At 35.3% G+C, this 27,976-nt stretch overlaps 1 protein-coding gene across 1 annotated transcript in view; it reads right to left on the bottom strand.

Annotated features, from left to right (window-relative positions):
• The window catches only part of LAMA3 (laminin subunit alpha 3), a 299,158-nt gene that overhangs the window by 252,632 nt on the left and 18,550 nt on the right, over positions 1 to 27,976 (bottom strand). The window contains exon 2 of the mRNA XM_051970336.1: positions 20,147 to 20,299. Coding sequence (XP_051826296.1) covers positions 20,147 to 20,299 — 153 coding nt within the window. The remainder of the gene's footprint in view (positions 1 to 20,146; positions 20,300 to 27,976) is intronic.

Consider the following 27,976-nt stretch of genomic DNA (forward strand, 5'->3'; position numbering starts at 1 on the left):
TTTTAAAAATAAATTTTGAAATTTTTGTTTTTATATCACAAAAATTTCTTTCAACTTTCCTCCCCCCTTTCCCCTCTCAGATAACCATCCCATATTAACAAATAATATTTTAAAGAAAAGAAAAAGCTGAAAAAATTAATAAAACTGAGAGACATATTGAAAAAAAAATCTAAGACTATATACAATGTTCTACCTCCAAGGACTTATTACTTGTATAAAGGATTGTGGAAGGGTGGTATCTTTTCATATTTCTTCTTTGGGGCTATCTTTGTTCTTTGTAATTCTGCAGTATTGACTCAGTTGTTTTGAAGTGGTTTTCTTTTCTTTTATATTGCTCAAGTCATTATGCATGTTGTTTTCTTAGCTCTCTTTACTTTGTATCAGTTCATTTAATTATTTTCTTGGGGTTTGTATGTATTAATTCTATTTATCCTTTCTTAGAGCTCAGCAAGAGTCCATTATGTACAATAATTTGTTCATCCATTCCCCAATTGAGGGGCATCTACTTTGTTTCCACTTTTTTTTTTTTTTTGCTAATACAAAAAGCTGTTGTTCTAAATATATTTTGGCATATATTGGACCATTCTTATTATCATTGACCAGCTTAGGATATTTGTCTAATAATGGGTATGTGTAATTTCCCATCACATTCAGTTTGATAAGGTATGCCCAGATAAATATAATACACTTGAAATATGATAAGTATAAAAGAAGAGTACAAAATTCTTGGAAATAGAAAGAAAGCTGGGAGCCAGTTTTGTTTTTGTGTTTTGGTTTGGTTTTGTGTTGCTCTAATTATTAATGATTTGGAGGGTTCCTTCATATAAGCATTAATGGTTTACAATTCTTCTTTTGAGAACTATTCATTCAAATTCTTTAATTTCTCATCTATGGGAGTATGACTTTTTTTTGGTGTTAAATACCTAATGTTTTTGAAGTAATACTATTGTTGAAGACAAATTAATTGCTTCAAATTGTTGTTGTTTGTCCTTCATTTTCAAAGAGAATCAATGGCATCACAAATGATGTTTTGAGTTGTATGTGAATTGGATTTAAATGAGTCAAGAGTCCAGCGACAGGACAAAAATCAGGAAAACTGGCAACAGCTCGGGATGCAGTGGATGATCTTTGTGTCTTCAGTATCTGGCCAAGCTCTGAGCTCCCCACAGAGCCTACTTCAGCAGCCTTCGAGGCTATTGAAACAAATCATTGTCATCTGCTTATTACATAGGGGATGTCTTTACATGTTTTTGGGGACATATTCCCCTAATTCAATGTCAGAGGCTTATTAGTTGCCTTCACTTTAGTTTTACCTGTCTGCTGAAATGATGCTACTGTGCATGCTACCAAAAATGAATAACCCTGAAAAGCCTTCACTCCAGAGGTCAAAGTCTTCCTGAACATACCATACACCATTCCCATCATGTAAGGGAGATAAGGAAGTGAACTTCCCATTGGACAATGTGGTTTCTCTATACCCTAACCTGTGGTTCAGTTCTTGGGGTAAAATACTGTAATTTCAAAAAAAAAATCTCTTTGGACCAAAGTTTGGTATAGAAGTTAATATTTTGAGGAAGAAAGTTCAAGTCAGAATATATTAAGATTTATCACTTACACAGGATAATAATTATTTATTTGTCTCAAGTTCATACAGTTTTACATTTAGGAAAGGGTAGAAGGAAGTGATCTTTTAAACATTGCCTGGAGAAGTCTTATGTGTCATGATATATGCTTCAGAAGAATTCCTGTATATTTAGACATCAAACCTAATCCTGCAATCTGTTATCATCACACCTGTGTTATCATCATGCCATTGTCAGCAGAAATATTTATGAGCAAAAGAAAAAAATATAATGTGATGAAATAGTATGATATTTCATGTGATTTTTAAAAGTTACTTTTACTTTAGCGAATAAATAATAATCTCAAATCAGTTTTTAAAAAGAAAGAATTTAGAGTACCAACAACAAAAACAAAAATGTTAATGTGCATTATTACAGGGTTGTAAAGGAAAAAGGTAAGCAGGCCCCTTCCTTTTAGGCATCCTTTGATGTTCAATCATCCTACTTGGCATTGAACCTGCTGTGGAAATCCACTTATCAGATGTTACAACTCAAAACAAAGAAACATGCTGCTTGTAAACAATTGAATATTTTCCATCTTACTACTCTGAAATATTCCAATTACTAAAGAAGCGTTACTTCACATAAAAAGCCCTAACTAACACTATTAAATAAGCAGGGAGAAGATGATTTAGAATCAGAAAATTTGGCGTTAGATCTCATTTCTGCCATTTATTACCTATACAAACTTGGCTGTCACTTTCCAAACTTTATGTGTTTTCATCTGCAAAGTGAGAGGAATAGATGACCTCTAAATTCTAAATCTTATTTTTATAATCCATTTACTCCTACTTTCCTGTCTTAAACTTTTTCTACTTTTGACCCATTTTTACCAGAGAAGTTTTTACATGATCCTGGGTATACAGATATAGAAATCAAATATTTATTAATAGTAAATCAGTTTTGTGACTCTCACAATCATAATTCAAGAAGTTTAGACATACTCATAAATTGATCAGATTCTCCCACAATGCAGATCACTCAGGAACAGCTAGATGATTACTTTTCCATGATGGTATAGAAACAAGTCTTGATCAGTGGACTAAATCACCTCTCAGACCCATTCCAATCCTGATAGTCTGCTATTCTCCAGTGTAAAATGTGTTCCCAGAAATTAATTTATTGTTAACAGGCAATCAAAAGTGAAACAATAAGAATCTAAATAATATTGATTTTTTAAAAAAACATAGTCCATACATAGTTGATTAAAAGCAGGGTAGCATTATGACATTATGAGATGGATTTATTTTGTATGGCATTTCAGACCTAACAATCTGAAGGCTGTAGTTTATTTAAATTTAATATTTCATTAAGAAAATGTTAAGTCATTTCCTAGGAATAATGGCCTTACCTATCATAAAGAGAAAGCTCCTACAGGCTAGTCATTGAAAATAAACTATTCTTAAAGCCTTAAATAAAAAGTAAACTTGTTCCTTCCCTTTTCTAAATCTGTTCCTTTTCCTAAATTTCCTGTTTTTGAAAATGGCAACACTATTTTTGGTTTGGAGGTTTGGAGTTTTGTTGTTTTTTGTTTGTTTGTTTGTTTTTTGGGGGGGTGGATATCTTTAGCATTTAAGCACAGTAGCTAGCACATAGTAAATGATTAATGCATCTTGGTTGATTGACTTACTGAGTCTCCTACTCAACCAGATTTTCAGTTTTGAATTAACTGCTCTCTGGTTCTACACAATCAATCTGTTGCCACAATTCCATTTCTATAATATCTCTTGTATTCTGATCACCAATGCTGTTGTTCAGCTCTAGACTACCCCAATCTTAAACTGCACTGCAAAACCCTCCTTGTAAGCTTTCCTGCCCCTAATCTCTTGCCATTTCAATCCATTCTACAAAATGCTGTCAGATTAAGCTTTTCAAGGAATAAGTCATATCGTTGCCCATGGCATACTGAATAAAGCTCACACTGCTTATTAAAAAGATGTTATTAAAAACCTGTACAATGTGGCTGCAAACTACTTCTCTAGGTCTAGCTACCCTTCCAGCCATCTATCCTATAGCCAAATTAAAGCATTTAGTCGTTATTCAATTTTTTTAGAAGCATTCGATGCTTGGTAATCCATTTGGGGTTTTCTTGGCAAAGATACCAGAGAGATTTGCCATTTCCTTCTCCCTCTCATTTTACAGATGAGGAAACTGAAGCAGACAGGGCTAAATGACTTGCCCAGGATCACACAGCTAGGAAATGTCTAAGACCACATTTGAACTCAGATCTTCCTGACTCCAGGCCTGGTGTGCTAACTACCGTGTACCTCTTGCATATATACTCGTGCCCTACATTTGGAATGTTTCCACCTCTATCTATATATATGTGAACATCCTACTTGTTATTTCAATGTCCTGTATAAATGCCACCTTCTTTATAAATCCTTCCCCAGAAGCTCCCAGCTTTCCTCCTGATTTCCAAGAATTTAGTACTCTTCTTTTATACTTATCATATTTCAAATGCATTATATTTATCTGGGCATGTCTTATCAAACTGAATCTATTGCTTAGTTTTCAAATTCCTTAAGGACAGATACCATGTCTCATTTATCTTTGTGCCTCCCCCAGTGTTCACCTAACACTAAATTACACATAATGAAAAACACTTCATCCTTCAAAAGAACTGTCATGTCATCAGGGTGAGTCTTCCTAAGCACAGTGTATCTCCTCCATTCCTCAGTAGATAAGTTGAGAAGTTGTTGCAGGCCAAAATTTCATCACTTAGTTGCCAGTCTTCTGATAATGATAACAGGAGGAAATGTAGCATAGTGGAAAGAATGCTGAGACTGGAAGCATGAGACCTGGATTTAACCTCTCTGAGCCTTTCTTTCCTCACTTGTAAAATGAGGATCTCTAAGGTTTCTTCCTGTTTTATACCTATGATCCTATAATAAGTCTGTATGAATGAGCAGACTGGTCTCAGATGAAAAAGGAAAAAAAAATCCATCATTGGGTCTGGTAGATAAGACTTTCCAGAGCTTATACTCCAGAGCACAATAGAAATAAACAACTATTTCATTCAGAAATAATATAAGAATGCTCAGATATCTAATTCTCTTTCCCAACATGTTTCACATTCACTGACTAAAGCTAGGTGGTTCAGTGGATAGAGCACTAAATGTGAGAATCAAGAAAATCTGAATTGAAATCCTTTATCTAGCTTTATCAAACTGGGCAAGTCACTTAATTTCTGTCTGCCTCAGTTTCCTCGATTTGTAAAATGGGAATATTAATCGCAACTTCTTTACAAGGTTGTTGTGAGTATTAAATGAATTAACAAATGTAAAACATTTTGTAAACCTTACTCTAAATGTGCTAGCTAAAATCCCTATCCTACATCTCATTATGGCATCAAGATACCCTTAGTTCTTGAACACTGTGTAAGAAAAAAATTAGGTTCCAGGAGGTCCTACTTTCCGAGCTGGAATGATTTCAAATATGCGTGCAGTGATGGATTTTTGCATTTTTCATCCAAGAATCAAACTGCCTTATCTCAGAGAGATCCATCATCAGAAGGCCGGCAATCAGGTGATGAAATTTTTGACCAGAAACCCTCTATTTAAAGGATGGATCAGCTATTATACACATCAGTCAAGTAGCACACACTGATGAAATCATAGCTCTTCTGAACTGTGTTCAAATTTCAAGTGATCTGTATTTTAAAGTACTGATTGTGCCTGCATCATGGAAAATTTCATCTACCAATTAAGTACTGAATCTGTTATTGTTTATCCTTCATTCTCAAAGAGGACCATTCCATCAAGGAAGGGATGCCATGAGATGCAAGTGAATTGGCGAATGTTCACACTGACGTCATCCAGTTCATCATTTTCATCTTAGTTCCAATCAGCAAAATTATTCTGTATTGGGTATAGCTGTTCCAGAATGACTAGACATCTAGCCCTATGAAAATAAGACCCTGGAAGGAGATGGCATCTCAGGCCGTGAGGAAGATCTGAATTCCATTTCATTAAAGGGAACCATGGACCTTTAATAAAGTGCCTTGGCTCAGACCTCTAGCTCAATCTCTCTTCTTGTAGATGGGATAATTTTAATCTCCACAATGAGGAAAGTTGCCATGAGGTCCAAATTAAATAACGTCTGCATGGTGCTTTAAAACTTTAAAATGATATCTAAGTCTTAGTTATCATCCCAGAGTGGGGCAGATGGATAGCCCAGTGTATAGACTGCCCCGTCTGGAGGCAGGAAGACTCATCTTCAGGAATTCAATCCTAGCCTCAGACATTTCCCAGCTGTATGACCCTTGGCAAGTCACTTAATTCTGATTGACTTATTTTCCTCATCTGTAAAATGAACTAGAGAAGGAAATGACAAACCATTCCAGTACCTTTGCCAAGAGAAACCTCAAATGGTGTCACAAAGAATCAAACATGACTAAAAAAACACCTGAACAACAATAGCAAAATTCTATTTTTTTGAATACTTAATCACCTCTAACTATTACAAATGGGCCACCTATGCAATACATAGTGCTAGTTCTAAAGTGTACATATCACTGCTGTCCAACCCTAAAGGCACAAACCCATCTCACAGGATTTTATCTGCACTGCCCTTTTCCTAGAATTTTCTTAACTCTCCTGCCCCTTCCCTAGCCACCCCTTTCTCGGTCTATTTGAATCCTACTTATTCCTTCAAATCTGAAAATCCTTCAACTTCTGAAAAGACTTCCCTAATAATCTCATGGATTTATTGACTTTAAATATGTTCATAAACTAAGCCCAAGATACACAGTTAAGAATTGGTCTATTTCCTCCAACCCTATGACCATAAAACCTCAATCTTCTGCCTCCCAAGGATTCTTTCATCTCCATTGGATCCATGATGGCAACTCTAACTTATGGTTACACAAGTAAAATTCTCTGCCTCTTTCCCCACCACCTACCTCCCTTCACCATCATAGACCCTATCCTTACACCATCTGCCTCCATACCCCTTACCACTTGTCTCTGTCCCCTCCATGCCTTATTAAAAGTGGGATTGCAGTCCTACTTCCCATTGCTATCATGGGCTTTTATGACAAGTAACCAAAGAATTGGGTGGCCCTGTCCCATTTCATAATTTTATAAATATATTATCAATTCACACAGTCTCTGGGCTTATAATGCCAACTAGAATCTGTGTTCCCAGAAAAAGGCTAGCTACTTTTCTATTCCATATTTCAAGATTTTGGAGTTATTTCTCCAAGACCATTGCTCATAAGTCTCCTCTACTATTACCCCATTTATTATCAATTGAATCAATTAGCCAGTTAGAGTTAATTTGATTTTAGAAATGTATTTTTACTAAAGGAATATAATATGGCAGTTGGTTCAAAACATTTCCAAAAATCTAGGGGTATACTATCCCACAAGCACATACAGAGTCCAGGGAAAAGTGGGTTCTGACTCCTAATTGCTGGAAAACCTTTTGCCCCTTCATGAAAATTCCCCTTGGATCTGATAGGCTCCTTGCGAAACTTAAAGTTGTGTTCCCTCAGGGAATCTAGTTTGTCTTCAAGTGTCTCCTAGCCTAGCCTCTAATGAGTAAAATCACTGCCATTGCAGGGACATTTCCTCTTTTTATTATTATAGCTTTTTATTTACAAGATAGTGGATGGGTAATTTTTCAGCACTGACAGTTGCAAAACCTTTTGTTCCAATTTTTCCCCTTCTTTCCCCCATCTCCTCCCCCAGATGGCAGGTTGACCAATACATGTTAAACATGTTAAAGCATAAGTTAAATACAACATATGTACACATGTCCATACAGTTATTTTGTTGTACAAGAAGAATCAGACTTTGAAATTGTGTACAATTAGCCTATGAAGGAAATCAAAAATGCAGGCGGACAAAAATATAGGGATTGGGAATTCTATGTAGTTGTTCACACTCATCTCCCAGAGTTCTTTCGCTGGGTGTAGCTGGTTCAATTCATTACTGCTCTATTGGAACTGATTTGGTTTATCTCAATGTTGAAAAGGGTCACATCCATTAGAATTGATCATTATACAGTATTGTTGTTGAAATGTATAATGATCTCCTAGTCCTGCTCATTTCACTCAGCATCAGTTCATGTAGGTCTCTCCAGGCCTTTCTGAAATCACCCTGCTGGTCATTTCTTACAGAATAATAATATTCCATAACATTCATATACCACAATTTATTCAGCCATTCTCCAATTGATGGGCATCCACTCAGTTTCCAGCTTCTAGCCACTACAAACAGGGCTGCCACAAACATTTTGGCACATACAGGTCCCTTTCCTTTCTTTAGTATCTCTTTGGGATATAAGCCCAGTAGTAATACTACTGGGTCAAAGGATATGTATGCACAGTTTGATAGCTTTTTGAGCATAGTTCCAAATTGCTCTCCAGAATGGTTGGATATATTCACAATTCCACCAACAATGTATCAGTGTCCCTGTTTTCCCACATCCCCTCCAACATTCCCCATTGTCTTTCCCTGTCATTCTAGCCAATCTGACAGGTGAGACTTGGTATCTCAGAGTTGTCTTAATTTGCATTTCTCTGATTAATAATGACTTGGAGCATCTTTTCATATGGCTAGAAATAGTCTCAATTTCTTCATCTAAGAACTGTCTGTTCATATCCTTTGATCATTTATCAATTGAAGAATGGCTTGATTTCTTATAAATTAGAGTCATTCTCTCTATATTTTGGAAATGAGGCCTTTATCAGAACCTTTGACTGCAAAAATGTTTTCCCAGTTTATTGCTTCCCTTCTAATCTTATCTGTATTAGTTTTGTTTGTACAAAAACTTTTCAATTTGATATGATCAAAATTATCTATTTAATGATCAATAGTGATCTCTAGTTCTTCTTTGGTCACAAATTCCTTCCTCCTCCACAGGTATGAGAGGTAAACTATCCTATGTTCTTCTAATTTATTTATAATCTCATTCTTTATGCCTAGGTCATGAACCCATTTTGACCTTATCTTGGTATATGGTGTTAAGTGTGGGTCAATGCCTAGTTTCTGCCATACTAATTTCCAATTTTTCCAGCAGTTTTTGTCAAACAGTGAGTTCTTAAGGGACATTTCTTATTGTTAAAGATGGGAAATCCCAAATCTTCAGACCTTTCAAAGTTCACAAGTTTATCTTCTACTCAAGGGTTGAGGGAGAAGATAGAAGCTCCTCTTTTTCCTACATTCACACTCTGGGGTTTGACTAAATCTATTCCTTCATCAGGGTGACTTGCCACTGAAATGATTAATTCTGAAGTGGCTTAATGTTTTGACTCAAGACATAAAGAGTGACTAATTCTAATATATTACCAGTACAATGTCACTTCACTTCATTAAATGCCTCAAAATATTTCATTTTTTTCCAAACTGACCAAAGACTTTCCACACATAGTTTAAGACTTGATTTATTGATTTATAGAGATGTTCTCCGCTGATAAAGATATCAGAGTATGAAACATCTCAGTAATTAAGTGAGGTGACAACAATTGATTCAATTGAACCCCCACTATCCTTACACATAGAAATATATCTTATCTCCCCAGACAGAGTGTTAAATTCTTTGAGGGCAGAGACTGACATATACATACATTCATACTTATGTGTACTTATATACATACATATTTATATCCACAAATACACATATGTATATATACATATATTTGTATTAATTCCTCACAAGACTTTATGCAGGCCTTAAACATATTTATCAATTGATGAATCCCATTCTCAATTTACCTCACTCATCTTGAGATTAGTTTTTTTTTTCTTTTTTAAATATTTATTCATTTAAATTCAAAATAGAAAAAAGAAAAAAATTGCCATGAGCATAGTAGAACATAAGAAAGGATTCAAATTATGAGACAATTAATTTCCATTTCAAGAAAGCCTATATAATAAACACCAACTATTATGTTTATAGATCACTCTCTTGTCTTTGTTTCCTTATAGATTTTTTGTTTTTTTTCTGTGCCCTTTTTACTTCTTTTTGCCCCTTTCCTCTCTCTTTCTCCCAAGAAGGCTATAATTCAGCACATATATATTTATATACACATACATATTTTATGTATGTGTATTAATGTGAGTATATATATGTATATACATACATACATTTATAGAAAGGTATCTATAATTATACACATATATACACATGTACATTCATATATATCTTATTTGTCCTGTTACTCTGAAGGTGGATAACATCATCTTTCATAAGTCCAAAACTTTCCATATTATTCTAAATTCGCCAACTCATCATTTCCTTCCCCACAGCAACATTCATGCCTTATACGATCTAGTTATTTTAAATAATCTAAAACAATATTGATCAATATGATTGGCATATAGTATAATTTTCTTATTTTTTCTTTTGATTAAATCTATTTTAGCTTTAATTTTGCCTGAGATCAATGATTGCTACCCATAATTTTTTCCTAATTCTACTCCTGATCGTTGCTATTATATTTGTGTGTATCTCTTATTTCTTATACCTGTCAACTCTTTTACTTTAGTTCTAGCCTTTATTTTGCCTTGCTTAACCTATTCTGCCTCCAAAGATCTATCTCTTATCTTCTCCTTTCTCTCCCTCTTTATCCCATTCCCATTAATCTACATACCTTATCTCATTCCTGTTAATCTCCACACCTTGTGAGATTGGGTATTTAATAAAGAAGTTAAAGGGAATGTGGAAGATGTAGCCTTGGCTGACATCGGAATTCTTCCTATAATATGTAGCTTTTTCGATTATTATTTTACTCAGTTATTTGTTATTTGGTTTTTATTCAAAGTCCTAGGAAGAGACCAGATGATAAAAGATGCCAAAAGTTTGTCCAGGCTATTAAATGACTCCCCAACTCTCCTTATCTGACCTCATTACTTTCACTGCTCTATTATATGAATTTTCCTTTCAAACTCCAATCTTGTACATTTCTTCTTTTCCCAGCAATAGCTCATCTTCTATGCAAAGAATTTTGTCAGACTATAGCCTTGAAAATTGCATAACTGACCTTTTATTCAAGACACATCGATTCAATAGGAATTGGACTGGACTACAGTGGATAATGGATAATAATAAATTTGGAACTCTATGGTTTATCATCAGTACAAATTATGTTCCAGAAATTTATATGTTTTTTAAATAGTTTGGAGACAAAAGAAAAAAGTCCAAATTGAGGTATTGGGGAAGAATGGAAAGTTTAATTTTTCCCATGTCTGCTTCCAGGCCATTATATTTGCTTAGCACAGCTCACTCTTCCCCCACAGATCTAAAACTACATTTATCAGACCTTTGACCAAAAAGATTTCTTAAATAAATATACCACCTTAAAGAACCTGTTATTTCATTGTAATGGATATTTCCCTTACCAACATAAATTATAACTCCTCATACTATAATTGATTATCTTCATGAATTATTATGGCTAAAAACAATATTCATCAGAGAGATTGCTGGTGGCAGAGTGAATAGAGTGCTGGACCTAGAGTCAAGAAGATCTCAATTCAAATTCAGCCTCAGACACTTACTAGCCATATCTCTGGACATGTCATTAACTTCTGCTTGCCTGTTTTCTCAATTATAAAATGGTGATGATAATTGTATCTATCTCTAGGGTTGCTCTAAGGATCCAGTGGAATAATATTTGTAAAAAGAACTTGGCACAGTGCCTGACACATAGTAGACATTACATAAATGCTTATTCCCTTCCCTTCTCCCTCTTCACCTGGTGGACAACCGCCAGGTAAGGAGACTCTCCAAACTTAGGTAAACTTATCCTCAATGTCAAATATATTTATGCTGCTTGGCCCATCGCCAAAGCCTTTCTAGATTATTTGAACCTGTCAGAGTTGGTAATCTGTTGGCATAGCTATGAATAAACGAATGGATTAATGAAAAATATTCATTAAGAACTTTCTCTGGGTTAGGCACTGGAAATAAAGTAATTTAAAAGTAATATAGTTCATAAATCAAAAAGTTTACATTTTAATAAGGAAAGATAAAATACAAATGTGTCCAAGGATGGGTGTTTTTGATTAAGACAGTCTCTCTGTCTATCTCTCTCTGTCTCTGTCTCTCTCTTTGTCTCTCTCTTTTTTCTCTTTCTCTTCTCTCTCCTTTCTCTAATTCTCTCTCTTCTCTCTACCTTCTCTCTTTTTCTCTCTACTTTCTCTCTTTGTCTCTGTCTCTCTGCTCTCTCTGTCTCTATCTCTGTCTATGTCTCTCTGTCTCTCTACAATGCTGACTCTCATAAATTATTTTCCATATATAAGTATCATTTCATTTGACAAGTATTTGTCTCATTTTTCTAGAATAAGTCAAAGAATCGGACCGCATGAAAATATTCCAAAAGTCATACTCTACTTTTCTGCCTTCACACAAGCTTCTGTGTGTTCTGTTTGAAAGATTTAAGAGATTTCCAGAATCTCCCTCAGTAATTGTTTTATCTTCACTGTCAGAATCTTCTTCCTCATAATAAAGTAATATAGTAAAGTAGTCATGAACTACAAGGCAGAGAAGACATGGATGAAGTCTTTCTTTTGACATTTATTAGTTGTATGACCATTGGCAAACTATTCAACTCTTTTTTTTTTAATCTGAACAATGGATATAAAAATACTTGTAACATTTATCTCACAGGGCAATTGTGAGGATCAAAGAAGACACTATACACAAAATACTTTGTATACCTTCAAGTTGTATATAAATATTGTATATTTGTATAAATATATATAAATAATGTATATAAATAAATCCATTATTATTATTGTTATTATCATAATAATTATTATTGATAACCTAATTCTCTCATGCTTAAATTTCATTATGTTTTTTCTTCTTATATGTTCCAAAGAAGTATAGAAGGAAGAAGTCCTTCCTATCATCCTTTTGACTAAGTCTTAATTTATCCTTTCTCTCTCCTTCCTTCTCTCCTTTCCTCTTTCCCTTTTCTTCTCCCTCTCCTTCTTCCTTTCCCTTACTCTCTCCCATCTCTTTTTCTCACTCTACATAGACACACACACATACATACATACAATAATGTGCATATGTTTATACTCAAATATAAATGGCATGTGAATTTCATTTTTAAGCATGGGCAGTTTGGGGGAGCAGAAGATAAAGCACTGGGCTTGGGATCAGGAAGATTCATCTTCATGAGTTCAAATCTGGCCTCATATGCCTTACTAGCTATATGACCCTGGGCAAATCACTTATTCCTGCTTGTCTCAGTTTTCTCATCTGGAAAATGAGCTGGAGAAGAAAATAACAAACCACTCCATCATCTTTACCAAGAAAATGGGGTCACAAAGAAAAGGACATGATTGAAATGACTCAACAATTTAATTAAGTCACAGTCTCAGCATTTTCCTTTATTCCCTTCAAGAGTTAAATTTTAGGGACCATAAATAGGAAAATCTCAGTATATCTTAGTTGCTGGAGAAGTAACCTTTAAGAATCAAAGTTACAAACAACTTAGAATTCTTTCACATTAATAAAATATTTAAGCAAAGTGATTTGGATATGCAAAATTAAAACAACAGAAGAGAACAGACTTAGACATAATACATGAAACTGAAGAAAAAAGGAGAAGATAATATATTTTGAGACAAAACATTGTATTCAATAGAAAAGCTTTTTACAGAAGAGTCCAAGGATGTAGTTTAGGACATCCATTATAAACAGAAGAGAAATACTTTTGATGGAAGGGCTGAAATGCTATCCAGTTTGTTTGGGTAACCACAAGGAACAGTACAGAGATGAATGATGGCAAGAGGAGAGTGTGATGTGGGAAGTGTTTGGAGATGTTGATTGATTGAAGGAAGGGGGATAGGACATGCACATTGAGGAGGACAGTTAAGAGAAGATGAGAGGATAAAGGAGAAAGGTTCCAAGGTATCACAAATATTTTAGATATTAAAAGGAATTAAAAGCAAGTAGGAGAAAACAAGAAAGAAGAAGAAATAGGAAATAAAACAAGTTTATATATGGATATAAACATAAGAATCCACGTAAAAAGTGACATACTGAAGAAAGGGGCAAAAGTAGGGATGTAGATCTGACAGGAAGACTAGTATTAGTTCATAGCCCTCATAAAGAAAAAGGATATGCAATCTAATGGGAAAATGCCCTGGAATACAGTAAGTACTTTGGGCTAGTTTTCACTGGGGACAGGGGAATGCCATGGCATCCCTTGAGATATTATATTTAGCCCAAGAGCTTTCAGAGTCTTGGTAAATTCATGGAATTTGGCCTTTCCAGTTACAAGCCTCCCACTAATGTTATTAATGGGATGCCTGCCATGGTTTAAAGCCAAAATATTTCTAAAATTTGTCAAATTTCACTGGGGAAGAGGGAAAAAAACTATTTTAAAGACTGTTTAAGGGATAAATTATGTCATTTCTCTTTATTTTTAAAATTCAGCATCTATTCCCAAGAAACATTTTTGATTGTGTTGTTCAAAGTATTAATGAGCAGGACTGGCATGGTGCACAGGTGGTTTCAGAGGTACCTGAAAGGTCATAAGATCATAGATTTGGGGCTGAAAGATGTCTTAGAAGCTACCCCGACCAACAATCTCCTTTTACAGATGAGGAAACTGAGGCAAATAGAGGCCAACAACTTCTATAGATTTTGACCAAGATTCTCAAATCCAGTGTTCTAAGATAACCCTCTCATCCTTAAATATTTTCTTTGTTGATGTCTGAATTTCTGACATATGGGAATCATTTCTTTGGGCTAGGAAATAAACTCTCCCTATAAGCCTAGAAATGGCAATAACAACTCATAATGAAACACTGCTTTAAGACCTTTTTAAAAAACATATTTCCATATTTGTAAGAAATGTTGTGTAAGAAGAATCAGGCCAAAAGGGAAAAAACCATGAGAAAGAAAAAGCAAACAAACCAACCCCCCAAAAGATGAAAATACTCTGCTTCAATCCACCTTCAATCTCCAGAGTTCTCTCTCTGTGGATGCGGTTGACATTTTCCAACCCAAGTCCATTGGAATTGTCTTGGATCACCACTGCTGAGAAGAGCCAAGTCCATCACAGTTGATTATCATATAATCTTGCTGTTGCTGTGTACAATATTCTCTTTGTTCTGCTCAACTTCACTCGGTTTCAGTTCATGTAAGTCTTTCCAGGCTTCTTTGAAACTAGTCTCCTCATCATTTTTTACAGAACAATAATATTCCATTGTATTCATATATCATGACTTATTCAGCCATTCCCTGATGGGCATCCACTCAATTTCCAGTTTCTTGCCTCTCCAAAAAGAGTTGTTGGGACAGCTAGGTGGTGCAATGGACAGAGTACCAGCCTTGAAGTCAGGAGGACCTCAGTTCAAATCTGTCCTCAGACATTTACTTACAGACATTTACTAGCTATGTAACCCTGGGCAACTCACTTAACCCCAAATGCCCCCAAAAGCAAACAAACAAAAAGCTGCTATAAACATTTTTGCACTTGTGAGTCCTTTCCCCTCTTTTATGATCTCTCCAGTGACACTGCTGGATTAGAGCAGCATTAAGGCTTAAAAACAAGGGTCCTCAAACTTTTTAAATAGGGGGCCAATTCACTGTCCCTCAGACTGTTGGAGGGCTGGACTATAGTAACTATAGTAAAAACAAAAACTTTGTTTTGTGGGCCTGGATGAGGAGGATAAACGTCCTCAGCTGCTGCATCTGGCCTGCAGGCTGTAGTTTGAGGACCCCTGAAAAAAGGTGTTTCCTTCACAACAAGCTTATAAATTAGGATTTCAGCACTTATACTTGAAAAAATATCTTAGATAAGTTAATTCAAGCCTCCTCATGTATCTAATCTAATCAAATCCTACAAGCATTTCTTAAACATCTATTATGCTCAAGTCATCCCCCTTAGTTTTAGGAATACAAAGACTGTATTCAAGAAATTTCCATTCTACTAAATGAGTTAACTGAAACACAGAGAGACAGAGTGATTTATCTGTGGACATACATATATTATCCAAGGGTCAGAGGCAAAATCTGAACCCAGCTCTTCTAGTATACTGCACTTGCCAATACTCTGCACTGGTTTAGTAACATGTTAAGTCCCTAAGGCACCATATATATGATTTCATTGTTACAGGGAATGCCCAGGTGAGAAAACTCCCCATGTGAGCAGCACCTTTTTCTGCAACCTATATATTCTTAGAGATTTGCCTAGGACACAGAGATTAAGTAACTTGCCTATGGTCACACAGCCAGTAAGTGCCAGAGATCCTAATTCCTTTGCATTCATTTTCTTTTTTCCTCCCATTTTAGTAATTTTTTATTTTACCAAATACATGCAAAGATAGTTTTCAACATTCACCTTTGCAAAATCTTGTGTTCCAACTTTTTCTCCCTCCCTTCTCTCCTCCCATAGACAGCAAGCAATCTAATATAAGTTAAAACATGTGTAATTTTCTAAACATATTTCCATGAGACATTTGGCTCAAGGTGTCAAATAGGCATTTGGTGATACAGTGTGGTAGGTCAGGAGAGAGAGGAGACTGGGAATCATCTGCATAGTTTTGGTTATTAATCTCATGAGAGCTGATGAGATCACCAAGTAACTTAAGAAGAATATGGAGGCTCAGGACAGAGCCTAAGAGAACACTAATAGTTAATAAGAGTCACCTAGAGAAAGAGCTAGCAAAAAAAAAAGCAGAGAAGAACCAGAATTGCCATTTTCTGCCTCCTGTATGGACTCTCCCAAGCCATATCTTCACCTGTTCTTGCTTGCTCTGAAGTGACTCTCTGAAGATCATAGGACTCAACATTTCTACCTGCTCCAAGATCTCAAAGAAGATCTCATTTCCCAATAATTATCATATTCTAACATAATTATATTCTCCCCGTTCAGGGATTTTGAACAATAGTCTGCCACTGAACAACCCCTATTCCCCATCTGCCTAAGTCTGTTCCCTTACTCCCCTTTCTTCTCAACCCTGCTTCCCAACTGTTCCACTCCAGATCTGTGGTCTCTGGAATGCCTGCTCTGTAAGTAACAAATTTACTTTTCTTTCTCTCTCTTTCCTTCCTTCCTTCCTTCCTTCTTTCCTTCCTTCTCTCTTTCCTTCCTTTCTTCCTTCCTTCCTCCCTCCCTCCTTCCCTTCTTCTTTCTTTCTTTCTGTTCTTCTGCTACTGCTTCTTCTTTTCTACCTATCTCTTTTCTCTTCTCTCTTCCTTTTTTCTATGTACAGTCTCTCTCTCTCTCTCTACATCTTTCTGTCTCTGTCTCTGTGCTTTCTTTCTCTCTCTCTCTCTCCCTTCCCCCTCCCTTTTCCTCCTGTCCCTCTCTCCCTTCTCTCTCTCTCTCTTTCTCTCTCTCTCTCTCTCTTTCTTTATCTCTCTCTTTCACTTTCCTCTTCCTTTCTGTCTCTCTCTCTCCTTCTCCTCTATCTCCTTTTATCTTTTCCTCTCTTCTCCTCTTCCTCTCTTCTCCTATCCCCCATCTCACTCCTTTGCCCTTCCCTTCTCACTCTTTCTCTCCCTACCTTTTTCCTCCTCTCTCCTTCACTGTACATAATGATACCTTGGCCAACAGAAGTCGTTTCTGTCCATCTGCCCCAACCAGTCCCCTTCTCTAAAGTCCTAACCCAGAAATCTGTTTACTGTTGTTTTTGCCTAAATTAAGGGATCTGGTGCTGCAGTGCATAGAGAGAATGCTGGGCCTGGACCAAGTTAGACCTGAATTCAAATTTGACTTCAGATACTTGAAAACTATGTGGCCCTGGGCAAGTCACTTAATCTCTGCCTCAATTTCCTCAAGTGTAAAATTGGGAGATAATAATAACACCTATGTTTCAGGGTTATTATAACAATAATCAAATGAGATATTTATTTTTCTAAAATGCTTAGCATCATGTGAGACAATATATAAATAATTCTTCCCTTTCCTTCCTTCCTGCCTTCGTATTGAGTATTTTTTTTATTTTATTTTTATTTTTTTTAATTTTATTTTATTTAATAATAACTTTGTATTGACAGAATCCATGCCAGGATAATTTTTACACAGCATTATCCCTTGCAATCACTTATGTTTCGTTTTTTCCCCTCCCTCCCTCCTCCCCCCCCAAGATGGCAAGCAGTCCTATATATGTTAAATATGTTGCAGTATATCCTAGATACAATACATATTTGCAGAACCGAACAGTTCTCCCGCTGCACAGGGAGAATTGGATTCAGAAGGTAAAAATAACTCAGGAAGAAAATCAAAAATCAAATAGTTCACATTCATTTCCCAGTATTCCTTCTTTGGGTGTAGCTGTTTCTGTCCATCATTTATCCAATGCGTATTGAGTATCTGATAAAACCTATGGACCCCTTTTCACAATATTTAAATATATATAATCAAATGTTTAGTATTACAAAAGAAATCAATTCCATTGAAACAAAGATATATTTTTTTCCTTTACAAATTTACAGATCCTCTGAAAGTTATCTACAGACCCTGAATCCATGAACCTGAGATTAAGAACCTCTACTCTAAATAGACCCGATCTAATATTTCTTAAAGCATCATTCTTTTTCCATTAAAATTTACAAAAATGGGATGACTGAACTTAGTTTTACAAGGCACAAACTGGGGACGACCATCTCTGCCATTGAGACATTCAAAGCTGATAAATGGGTTGTCTCCATAAATATGTGTGTCTTGCTTAATGTTCCCATAGTAAGCAAGTTAGTGGATTATTCCCATTTGGCACATTGCTATTGAATTTCCCTAATTAGAAGTTTCTGACTCATCAAAGGAGTATTAAAACAAAACAATTAGCTTTTTAGGGCAAAAAATAAATACAGGTACATCTGATCTTATGCCAAGTTCAAGAAATGGCATTTTGAATAGGTTCCCAAACCTTAGTGAATATAGTAACCTTTAATTAAATAAAGAGAGCACAAGTCCAATCTCTCAAGCTTAGTAACACTATTAGCTGATGGGATAGATAAACTGATTGTTGTTAGAAAGAGTAAAAAGAGACCATCAAGGATGTACTAAAAATTTCCCCAGGATACAAATTCAATTAGCTGATATTCAATACAAACATAGACCATATTAATTTAAACCAAAAGGAAGTTGTAGGAAAACCTAGAAGACCTTATGACAGGCAGAAGAGCTTTAAAGCCCTTCGATGTGTAAGGTAGCCCTCCCTTTCAGACTCACCTCATTCAATGTTTCTTTTGTGTGATACTCCATTAATTCATGGTATAATTTTCACCACACTAACCAAGAAGGGGATTAGTTTCAGCTTCAACAAGGATCATAGAACTGAGAACCATGTCAAATCAGAATTGCAATCTGGTCCATAGGAACTCCCAGATTTGGGGGATAAAGCAAATCATGAGATTAAGTTTGAGATGACTTGGGAGTATTTTTGAAAGTAGGACACAGCATTATTTCTCACTGGTGTCAAGGCTAGGGCCTCCAAGGAAAAGAACATCAGCATAGACTCAATAACCAAAAAAAAAAAAAAAATTACCTTTTCCAACTAAAGAACATAGTTTATAACTAATCAGGTTTAATAAAGAATGGTTAAATGAATAGTGCTAATGATAATGATCCAAGAATACTCCCTACCAAAAAGAGAATCATGAAATCAGCTTAGAATAGTACAAAAGGGAAGTTCAAAGGGAAACACAAACAAACAGGGAAGCTTTATTTTGCCTTTATTATAAACTTTTAAAATAAAAAAAAACAAGCTACATAATAGCAATGTCCAGTTGTACATATAATCTTTTTTATTCTTCATATGTGGAAAGGTTCTTTCTTTGTATGTGTATAATTCAGAATAAAAAAAAGAGAATACTTTCTACCTTCTGATAGAGGGGTGATGAATTTGTGGATTTATGGTACAGAATTAGACGAACTTTTCAAACAGAGACAATGTCTGCATTTGTTTTGCTTAATTATGCTTGTTTCAAAACTTTGATTTGATGGATTCTTCTAATGGAAGGAGTATTGGGTGGAAAGAAGGGAAGTAATGGAAAGAAAGAAAAGGAAAAAACTTTTTTAAATGTACAAAAGAGGACAGAAATTCAGAAGGAAACACAGATAAGCAAGACAACTCTGAAGGTGTTTTGAATTTATTATACTATGTACTTTTCAAAAATAGCAAAATAGGTAATAGAGTATAATAAGCATTAGGAAACAGTTGTATGATACAGTGCTACGGTGCTATATTTTAGTTTAGAAGACATGAGTTTAAAACCTGCCTAAAAAACTTAATAGTGTGTAATTTTAAGCAAGTTAATCACTGTTTCCTCATCTGTGAAATAGGCATAATAGTAGAACTAGCTCTTTAGGATTGTTAAAGAGATAATATGAAATAACATCTGTAAAGTATTTTGCAAATCTTAAAAAGTTGTATAAATGCTAACTACTATTTGGTTCTTTGTTTACAGAAGTGTTAGTGTTTGTCAAAGTCAGAATGACCAAAAATTTAAATTATTTTTTAAAAGTGAATAGTGAAAAATATATGAAAAAATAAGTGTGTCAATCAATGATGTAATTTTTGCTCATACCAAGTGAATAAGTAACTCACCTGTCCCAGATCTAGAGTAACATTGACTTTGTTGTACTGTAAGCCCAAAGACAAAGGAGGGCTTTGCCACCAACGTTCAGTCCCATCAATTGCATTGGTTACTGGGTGAGCTTTATTGGGGTCCCCAGAGTTACAGTAGTCACAAAACTGGCCCTGAAAAAGAATTAAAATCAAAGTTTTATTTTTTAATTTTACTTTTTTTCATAACATAACAACAGAAATAGTAGTTTTTCATAACAACAGAAACATGCACCAAAAAAAGCAAGATTATATAGATCATTAGAGCTGAAAAAGAACTGATATTATCCAGTCTAATCATTTTTGTTGTTCAATCATTTTTCAGTCAAATCCAACTTTTCTGTTTGAGATTTTCTTCACAAAGATATTGGAGCGGCTTACCATTTCCTTCTCTAACTCATTTTACAGATGAGAAAACTGAGATAGACAGGGTTAAATGATTCTCCCAGATAATGAGGCTGATTTTGAATTCATAAAGATGAGTCTTTCTGACTCCAAGCCCAGTGTTCTAACCATTATGCCATTTGGTTGCCCCAATGCTCATTTTACAGATGAGGAATTAGAGAAAAAAGTATCTCATCCAATGACATAATGAATAATTATCAGAGTTAGAGCTTAAACTCAGTGCTCTTGAATACAATTCCAGCACTCATGACACTACACTGATTGCTTATATTTCATTGAAGTTTATGAAATATCATATTCAGTCACTCAATCAACAAATTTATTAAGCACCTATTATTTGACAGACACTTTTCCAGATGCTGGGAACACAGAACCCAAACTGAAATAGTGCTTGCCTTCAGGATTCTAATGGGGAAGATAACATGTACACAAGTATATACACACAAAATATGTAAAATGAATATAAAGTCATTTGAAAGGTACAAGTTCACTAGCTAGCAGATGGGAGGAGGGGATCAGGAAATGCTTCCCCTTCACATAGAAGATGATACTTGAGCTAAATGTTAAAGGAAACTGGGATTTCTAAAAGGTAGAAGTAAGGATAAAGTATTTTAAGCCATGGGGACAGCTGATAGAAAAGCAAGAAAATGGAAATCAAAAATAGCAAATAAGCCTGATCATAGAATTCATGGAGAAAAATCAATGTTCTGTTAGAAACTTAGAAAGGTAGGAAAGGTAAAGGTTACAGAAATATTTAAATGTCAAACAGTTGAGTTTACACTTTTGATATCAGAAGGAATGGGGAACTACTGTAGCTTAATAAGCAGTTTTAATAAGCATAATCAAATGTGCACTTCAGAAAAATCAATTTGGAAGCTATATGGAAGAGTTATTGGAGTGGGGAGAGGCTTAAGGCAGAGGAATCCAATAGGAACCTATTGCAATATTCTAGGTGAGAGGTGATGAAGGTCTGAAATAAGGGGGTGATACAGTGAATGGAAGAAAGGGAGACACATGTGAGGGATGGTATAGAGATAGAAATGACATAATGGGGCAACTAACTGGATTGTGGGATTGAGGTGATGAATCTGGGTAACTAGAAAAATAAGTGTCCTGCAGATAATAATAGGGAAGTCAGAATCAATCAAGAAATATTCAGTGCCTACTATGTTTCAGATGTGGGGAAGCTAGGTTGCATGATACATAGAGTACCAGTACTGAAGTTAGGAAGACTCATCTTAAGTTCAAATCTGATTCAGACACTTTCTAGCTGTGTGATCCTGAGCAACTCAACCCCGTTTGCCTCAGATTCTTATCTGTAAAATGAGCTGTAGAAGAAAAGGGCAAGCCACTCTAGTATCTCTGCCAAGAAAACTCTGAAAGGGGTCACAAAGAGCCAAATGTGACTGAAAATGACTGAACAACAACAGCAAATGTTAACTGTTAAGTGCTGGCAGTACAAAGTTCCTGATAGTTCCTGTTCTTAAAGAGCTTATGATCTAATGGGGGTTGAAGGAAAGACTATACATAAAAAGGTGAAGGGGGGTATCCCCCTTGAAGCATGATGACCTCCTGAACTGGGATAGGAAATGATTTGAGATAAGAGTTCTGTATTTTATTTCATCTTGCCAAATGATGAGCTTCTGGAGATTATGAAGTTCAGGAAAATACATAGGTAGGAAATGATGAGGTGAATTCCCTGCTTGCCCTTTTTAACTGGTAAAGGACATAGGGGGAGCTCTCCAATGTTCAGACTCCACTTGCTCCAATTAGAACGAGGGAAGGATTGGAAGAAGGGTGTACTTGGAAAGAAAGACACTGAGTTCTAGTTTGGATATATTGACTTAGACGCTTGTAGAATATCTAGTTTTAAATAAACAATGAAGAGTTGGTGATGAAAAGCTGGAATCTAAAAAAGAGACAAGTATGGATATCTCATTTTTAAAGTCATCTGAATAAAAGTGTCCATTGAATCCATGGGAATTGATAGGTAACAAAAAAAGCTTATGAAGAGAAAGGAATAAAGATCCAAAAACAGTAGGCATGACATCGATGAGGAATCAGCAAAAGGTGTTTAAAGGGTACAGGTCACCTTTGAGCATTTCAGTCTTATATAATGGGTTTTTGCCACATCTGTATAAATTTTAAAAGACAGGCAGAGTTCTAAGACATTCCTATTATACTTGGGGCACAGAAATGTTTTAATATGTGACAATAATTTGCCTTATTACATTGAATCTGGATTTGATTATGACCTAATTTTTTGCTTCTCTTATTTAATTATATAGAACTTTTCAACTATTAAGTACAAACTATTACTCTTCTTCAAAGTCCAACTAAGTCTTTGCTTAAGACAATAGTATCTGAACTGGGTTTTAAGATGCTGCTATTCCTCAGTGGGTAGAAAAATCAACAGTTCAAATCTGGTCTCAGATACTCACTAGATAACCCTGAGCTAGTCAATCTACTCTGTTTACCTCTGTTTCCTCATCTGTCAAATGAGATGGAGAAGGAAATGGCAAACCACTCCAGTATCTTTGCCAAGAAAACCCTATATGGGGTCATGAAGGATCAGACATGACTGAAAGACTGAACAACAATTCCAATGATAGATTTCAGACATGAGGCATTTAGAGTATGGACCATGCTTGTTTACCCTGGCCATCTGTCTCCCTCTGTCACTGCTGCTATTCCATCCTCCAAACCAGATCTCCAGAGCCCACACCCAGGAGGTGGTAAGCCAGCCATGGAGCAGCTCTCTGGGACTATGCTTCCTCACTCAGGTCATTTTCCAATCTGTAACTCCTTACATCCCCACCAGCCCACAGCCCAATTCCAGTTTTCCAAATCTTAATCTGAGAACTGGAATAAAACCAATACTACCTTTATCTCTCAAAAAATGAGACAATTGTTCCAATTATTATCCCTATGACTTCCTGAATCACAGAATTTTGGAGTTGGAAAGAATCTTATCAACCATCTAAAAACAGACCAAAACACCTTTCCTTAGCCATCACTTCTTTATATTGTTTTCTCCCCTTTTAGAATATAAGCTCCTCAGGGGCACCGACTATCTCAATTTGTATATCTATACATAGTGTCTAGTTTCTTACTGGGCACATAGTAAGTGCTTAATAAATGCCTTCTCATCTATTCATTCCTGTACCAAAATGTTGTGCTCTTGCGACATTATTACCAAATATTGCCAAACATAGTACCAAAAATTGTCTTTATTCTATCCAACAATCTATCCAACAAAAATTTTATGTTAAATAGCCCTGTTGATGCTGGTTCTCACCTTGTTAGTAACTTCAGAGATTCAAAATTAAGAGGAACTTCAGAGGCCCATTTAGTCAAACAAGTAAATAATAATAATTGCATTTATATAGTACTCCCTATGTTGCACTAACTGTAGTAGGCATTTTATAAATACCATCTCATTTGAACTTTACAACCACTGTAGGAGATAGCTATTATGTTGGCCCCCATTTTTCAGTTTCAAAAACTGAGATTAAGTGACTTGCCCCAAATCATTCAAATTCAAATGTAGACTCAGAGGTAAGTATCTAAGTTTACATTTGAATTTGAGTCTTTCGGATTATAGGTCCAGTGCTCTATCAATTGCACAATCTATCTGCCCTGTTGTTATTCAGTCATTTCAGTCATGTCCAACTCTTCATGACCTCATTTGAACTTTTCTTAGTAAAGACACTGGAATAGCCTGCCATTTCCTTCTCCAGCTCATTCTATATATGAGAACACTGAGGCAAACAGGATTAAGTGATTTGACCAGGGTCACACTAGTTAATAAATGAGGTTGGATTAAAGTCCTCCTAATTCCAAGCCCTGTGTTCTATCCACTGTATCACCAAACTGCCCCTACTTAAACAGAAATTCCTCTAGAATATCCTTAACAAATAGTTATCCACACCCATCTTAAAGAGTTCAATTGAAAAGAAAAACTGAATCTTAGTTATGGAATTAGAAAGAACCTTAGAACACCATCTTGCCCAAATGCCTCATTTTATAGATGAACAACAGAAATGCAAAAAGACTAAAGAAGGAAAGGCTATTAAGCAGCAGAACTTACTATCTCCCAAGGCAACCAATTCTACGTTTTCAATAGCCTATGGGCTCTTAAAAGTTTCAAATACTAATTACATAGGGGTCTACTGGACAGAGGAGTAATTTTAAGCTAATGTGTGACCAATAGCTCTTTTCCATTTCATAATATATTTTTGTAGGACTTGATTTTCAACTGTCTTCAGACATCAATCTCAGACACAAAAATTAGGACATTCAGCTCATTAACTATTTCTCAAATTCTCAAAGAGCTATCAATGTCTTGGTGTAAGATTGGTATTATTTTGTTGTTGCTTGGTCATTCATACATGTCTGACTCTTCTTGCCCACATGGATTTGTCTATAAGTTTTTCTTGACAAAGTTACTGAAATGGTTTGCCATTTTTTTCTGCAGTATATCCCCATTTTACAGATGGGGAAATGAGGCAAATAGGGTTAAGTGGCTTCACCAGGGTCACATAGATAGTGTCTTAGGTTTGTTCATTCAGATCTTCCTGACTCCAACTCCAACACTCTATCCACTGAACCACAAAACTGCCCCTGATATTTTACCTGAATGTCTGATTTGTGAGCATTTAATACAATAGTATCTGAACATTGGCTGTTTCTTTATTTGTTCTTTCCTGCTGAGCACCGTATTATCTCTATGTAATGAAGGTAGAGATGCTCTTTATGTTTGAACGGCATATGGTTTTATATCTAGCTGGAAACACTTCTACTTCAGAAATGTCAAAGTTGGCAACCTTTTGGATATTAGCATATTTTTCCATCTGTTTCAAACATTTGCTATTTAAATAATTGATGAATATCATTTTAAATAGTATTTTATTTTTCCAAATACATGAAAAGGTCATTTTCAACATTTGTTTTTAAAGCTTTTTATTTACAAAACCTATGCATAGTTTTCAACATTCACCTTTATAAGACCATGTGTTCCAATTTTTTTTCTCCCAAAATTTTCCTTCCCTCTCCCATATTCAGCAAGCAATCCAATATATGTTAAACATGCACAATTCTTCTATATATATTTCCACAATTATCAGGCTGCACAAGAAAAATCAGATCAAAAAGGGAAAAAATGAGAAAGAAAACAACAAACATGCAAGCATACAACAACAAAAAAAAGTGCAAATACTATGTTGTGATCTACACTTAGTTCCCATAGTCCTCTCTCTGGGTGCTTCAATATTCATTTTTGCAAGACCATGTATCCCAAATTTTTCTCCCTCTTTCCCTTATTTCCTCCCTCCCCAAGCCTGGGTGGGAAATGATGAGGTGAATTCCCTGCTTGCTCTTCTTAACTTGTAGAGGACATGGGGGGAGCTCTCCAATGTCCAGCCTTCATCTGCTCCAATCAGAGCGAGGGAGGGGTTGGAAGAAGCAATCTTAGATAGGTTAAATATGTGTAATCCCTTTAAACATATTTCCATATTTGTCATGCTGTGCAAGAAAAATCAGACCAAAAGTGAAAAAAATCATGGTAAAGAAAAAAACAAGCAAAAAAGATAAAAGTAGTGTGCTTCGTTCCACATTCAGTCTCCATAGTTCTCTCTTTTTGGATGTAAATGGCATTTTCTATTCCAGTTCTATTAAAACTGTCTTGAATCTCTGCATTGCTGAAAAGAGCTAAGTCTATGATTATAGATGATTATAACATAATTTTGCTGTTACTGTGTATAATGTTTTCCTGGTTCTGCTCACTTCATTCAGCATCAGTTCATGTATGCCTTTTCTGGCTTTTCCAAAAATCAGCCTGCTCATCATTTCTCATAGAAAAATAATATCCCTTGGGGCAGCTAGGTAGTGCAGTGGATATAGCACTAGTCCTAAAAATCAGGAAGACCTGAGTTCAAATCTAGTCTCAGACATTTACCACTTCCTAGCTGTGTGATCCTGGGCAAGTCACTTAACCCCAATTACCTCAGCAAAATAATCATAATAAATACTATCTCAAATGAAATAAAAATATAATAGGCAAATATGCCTTTCTTTTTGTCATATTTATTCTTTTTTTATATTTCATTTTATTTTATAATAACTTTATATTGACAGAATCCATGACAGGGTAATTTTTTTTACAACATTATCCCTTGCACTCGCTTCTGTTCCGATTTTTCCCCTCCCTCCCTCCACCCCCTCCCCTAGATGGCAAGCAGTCCTATATATGTTAGATATGTTGCAGTATATCCTAGATACAATATATGTTTGCAGAACCGAACAGTTCTCTTGTTGCACAGGGAGAATTGGATTCAGAAGGTAAAAATAACCCAGGAAGAAAAACAAAAATGCAAATAGTTCACATTCGTTTCCCAGTGTTCTTTCTTTGGGTCATATTTATTCTTTAAAAAAAAAATCTATTCAGGTTCATACTAGGCTTTTATGGCTAGCCAGGTAAATAGATCTCCTTGAAAAATTTTAAAGTACTTTAGACAGAGACTTAAGTACTTTAGAGGCTGAAGTCAAGAGTTTTCAGCCTATTTTCCCTTGTTCAATTGATGCTTCATAGGACCCATCCCTGAATAAAATTATATGTACTATTTTTGGATAGTAGTTATGAGTGATTTTTATTTATATAGAAAACTCCCAATATGGGGACTTCAACTGTGTAATATATACAAAAGTAAAAAAGAAAATTTAAAAATAATACTTCATTTTTTTCCAATTACATGGAAGGACAATCTTAAAATTCATTTTTAAATAAAATTTTGAGTTCTAAATTTTCTCTCTCCCTCCTTTCCCTCCCCTCTCTCCCCTCTCCCTAAGATAGTGAGCAATTTGATATAGGCCTTACATATGCAATCATGTAGGATCTATTTCCACATTAGTTGCATTGTCAAAGTAGAAAGTTTGCCAAAAAAATTTAAACAAAATGTTTTAAGATGTGTTCAATGAATTAAAAATTCTTGAAAAAGATTTATTTTTGAAATCAATGTTATCTCATCTTTTATGGTGACAAATGTACATACACACACCCTGCATCACAACCAAATTTCTTCAAATTTAGGTTTATACATATCATTTTCCTGTATTTAACTTTAACCTAATAATAAGAAACCAATCAACACAGAGAGTGTTTATCTCTGTGAAAGCAAGATAGGAAAAATCTTGAAACAAAGGTTCTAAAGGAATAATTTATCAAAACTACAGTCAGAAACTTTGATTTTCCTTGAACTGATTTAAGTATGTTTTGGCAACAAAATGGTACTTTCTTTTGCCCAAGCAAAATGAATCTTTTGGAAGATTATATAATAAATGCCAAAAACTACTCTAAACTGAAGAGCCCCAAACACTTTCTCGTAAAATAAAAAGAAAAAAAATGGATTC

This window comes from Antechinus flavipes, chromosome 1, assembly GCF_016432865.1.
Source record: "Antechinus flavipes isolate AdamAnt ecotype Samford, QLD, Australia chromosome 1, AdamAnt_v2, whole genome shotgun sequence".
NCBI lineage: Eukaryota > Metazoa > Chordata > Mammalia > Dasyuromorphia > Dasyuridae > Antechinus > Antechinus flavipes.